General features: G+C 36.4%; 1 protein-coding gene across 1 annotated transcript; it reads left to right on the forward strand.

Annotated features, from left to right (window-relative positions):
• The first annotated feature begins 1,224 nt into the window (after positions 1 to 1,224).
• On the forward strand, positions 1,225 to 2,760 carry LOC128163039 (melanocortin receptor 3-like). Its single transcript, XM_052826497.1, has one exon. It carries the CDS (start codon positions 1,435 to 1,437, stop codon positions 2,395 to 2,397), a length of 963 nt encoding a protein of 320 aa, XP_052682457.1. The 5' UTR covers positions 1,225 to 1,434; the 3' UTR covers positions 2,398 to 2,760.
• The last annotated feature ends 314 nt before the right edge of the window (positions 2,761 to 3,074 follow it).

A 3,074-nucleotide genomic window follows, 5' to 3' on the forward strand; every position in this document is an offset into this window, starting at 1 on the left:
AATTTATATTCAGATGGGAAAAAAAGTTGGCAAAAACCGGTTTGTGGAGAAAAGAAAGAAGAAATAAATAAACCAAAATGAAAATAAAGAAGTTTAATAGTACAGTTCTTGTGTTCGTTACTTATACTAAACAGATTACATGTATCTATAATTGTAAACGAACAAGATTTGGTGTGGTAAAAATATAAATGAATTTCTGGATATAAAGAATTTTTCAGAAAAAGTCAAACATGAATGAATATTTATTTCGTTGTCTAAAAATATGTTTCATAATGTGATTAAATCAAAGATTATATCTATTGATTATTTTATCCGATTGTCATGATTTTGTGGACAAGCCTTTTTTTGAGATCTTATTTGAAAAGTTCCACATCATTGTCTTCCTTTGCAAAAACTGGTTTGCTATAAACATTTATACATCAGATTCAAGTTCATTTATCTCAATCTGAAAACTACTTTAGAATAGTACACGTATAAAGAGATTAAAAAAAATACATAAACATTCATGATTTTCTTATTAAATAACAACGGCATTCGTGAAAATATAAGAATAAAGAAAAGTTTAAGAAATGTAAAGTACAGAAACTATTGGGGGAGCATATTCTATTTATTTTCCTAATAAATGAACATAATTTTCTTTAAAAAAACATTGTTTACTATTGGACATTGTATGCTTAAAACTAATGGTTTTTATTATAATTCTGGTGTAACTTGCTGGTAGGTATTGACTTCTTTCTCGTTGTAATGACATACAATTAAGAATATAATGTATTCATCCCCAATGCTTTGTGCATTTTTCACATCTGATGCCTATAGATTTGCTGACTATCCAATTCTTCATTCACCAAATGTATCATATGGTCATATAATTCGTGATCCAATTAGAGCAACACAAACCTGGTGTGTTTTTCTAATTTAAGATCATCGTTTGAGTAATTCAAATTTTGCGTGTATTTGAGTCATTAATATTTCTTAATAACGAAGCGTTATAATTCTTTTGTCAGGTAAAAATCAATAACAATGATTCTAATTAACGACGGCTTTAGTCGACACGCATTTACCTGGTTTCCGGTCAGTTTTAACGCCGGTAGAGACATGTCGGTATAATTATTTTACATACGTGTTTATAATTAAATCATAATCTGATTGATTTAAAAATGAGCCATAGGATTGTGACGTAATAGCTTACCTAAACCGAGGAAAGTAGTTTAGTAAAATCAGGCAGCGCATTAGGACGTTATTGACGAGGAGCGGAAAGCAAGACAAGACAACATTTCAAAATAGCTGTGCGTCTGAAGAAAAAACCCACCGAATGCAGTATTTCAAGAAAGCAACTTCGCATCTCTAAAGTAAAACTAAAGACGGTGTAGATTGAATGGATGGGTTGATACCTTAATCAACGTAAGGGGAGACTGGCCCGGCTCGATCAACGCAATGTTTGTCAACTCCAGCAAAATGTCCTGGGAAGGGTTTTCAAAACCAGACAAAGTAGTTCTTGGGGATACAATTCAAATTCCCATCGGGATCGTCATCACCAGCGCCAACCTGCTCTCCTTCGTGGCCCTCTACCGGTGTTCCCGGCTCAGCTTCCAGATCCGGATTTTGGCCATCAACCTGTGCTTGTCCGACATCTTAATAGGAGTCAGCATGGTTCTCCCAGCTCGGATTTATTACATCAACAACTGTCTCTACAAGAAGTACATCGCTTCGGCCTTTCTCGTTGTCTCCTCTCTCACAATTACAATGATAAACCTGGACAGGTGTCTAGCCATTCACTATGGAATCCGATACTACACCTACATGAGCAAGAAGGTTCTGACATCCATTTGTGTGGCCTTCTGGGTCCTCAGCATGGTTTTGAGCTACCTAATGTATTTCAACCCGAACAGCGAATTTGGTATTTCCTGTCAACCTATATTTTATGTTCCAAAGAACAGCGTAATTATTGCTGTCAGCGTATTTCTGGTGCTGATTATCGCATCCAATGTGGTCATGTTCACTTACCTGGTACGGGCCGTGCGCAAGAGCTTACACGTGTATCATTACAGGTACGGCCACGTGACTGACAAGTACAGGGACCAGCAGACCATTGTAATACAGAAGCTTGTGGTCATCACCGGCTGTTTCATAGCGTGTTCGCTGCCGTACATAATAACAACGTTCCCGATTCTGGGTTCCGACATTCCCTCCCGCAAACGGGCGCACATAGTAACCGGCATCATCTTCACGATGAACAGTGCAATCAACCCCTTTCTGTACGTGTGGAGACTGCAAGAGACGCGGTACCAGATGAAACGTCTGCTGTGCTTTTGGAATCGGAGTTACACGGAGAAACTGGAACAGAGAAACAAGGCAGACACGGCCACTTACTGTATCAACGTCATCGATTCGTCATAGCATACAACGTACTGCAATTTAATATTATTTATTATAATGTTTATTATTATATTGAAATTGCTAACTGAATTCATAAATAAACCATTAATTTTGAAAAGCAAATCTTGTGATATGCTCCAACGCTTTTTTTCCGCCAAAGATATCCAGTCTTTGTTATTTTTAAAATTTTGATTGCTATTTCTATGCCAAGTTATAGATAAATATGATGTTTAATTTTCCTTACATCTTAATACAATGGACAATTTTTTAAATAAACTTTCAATATTTGATATGATAAAAAAAACGTAGAAAACTGCTGTAAACGTTTTTGTGACCTAGATTTTGAATTAAATAGTTTTCTAAATCGCACAAAAACCAACTATTTTTATACCCCCGGATACGAAGTTTGGGGTATATAGGAATCCCCTAGTCCGTATGTATGACCGACCGTCCGTCTGTGCAATCATGTCCGGTCAATATCTTTCTAATGGAGAAACATTGGAAGTCCTGAGGGTATGTCATGATTTTAACCCAAGGTCATTTGGGCAAGTTCAAAGTCACTTGAAGAAAAAGGTGCAAAATTCGTGTCCAGTCTATAACTTTCTAATGAAGCAACATTGCACTTTCCTTCTTCACTTAAATATTGCTTGTGACCTGAGGGTGTGTCATGACCTCGACCCAAAAGTAGTTGTGCAAGT

This window comes from Crassostrea angulata, chromosome 9, assembly GCF_025612915.1.
Source record: "Crassostrea angulata isolate pt1a10 chromosome 9, ASM2561291v2, whole genome shotgun sequence".
Taxonomy (NCBI): domain Eukaryota; kingdom Metazoa; phylum Mollusca; class Bivalvia; order Ostreida; family Ostreidae; genus Magallana; species Magallana angulata.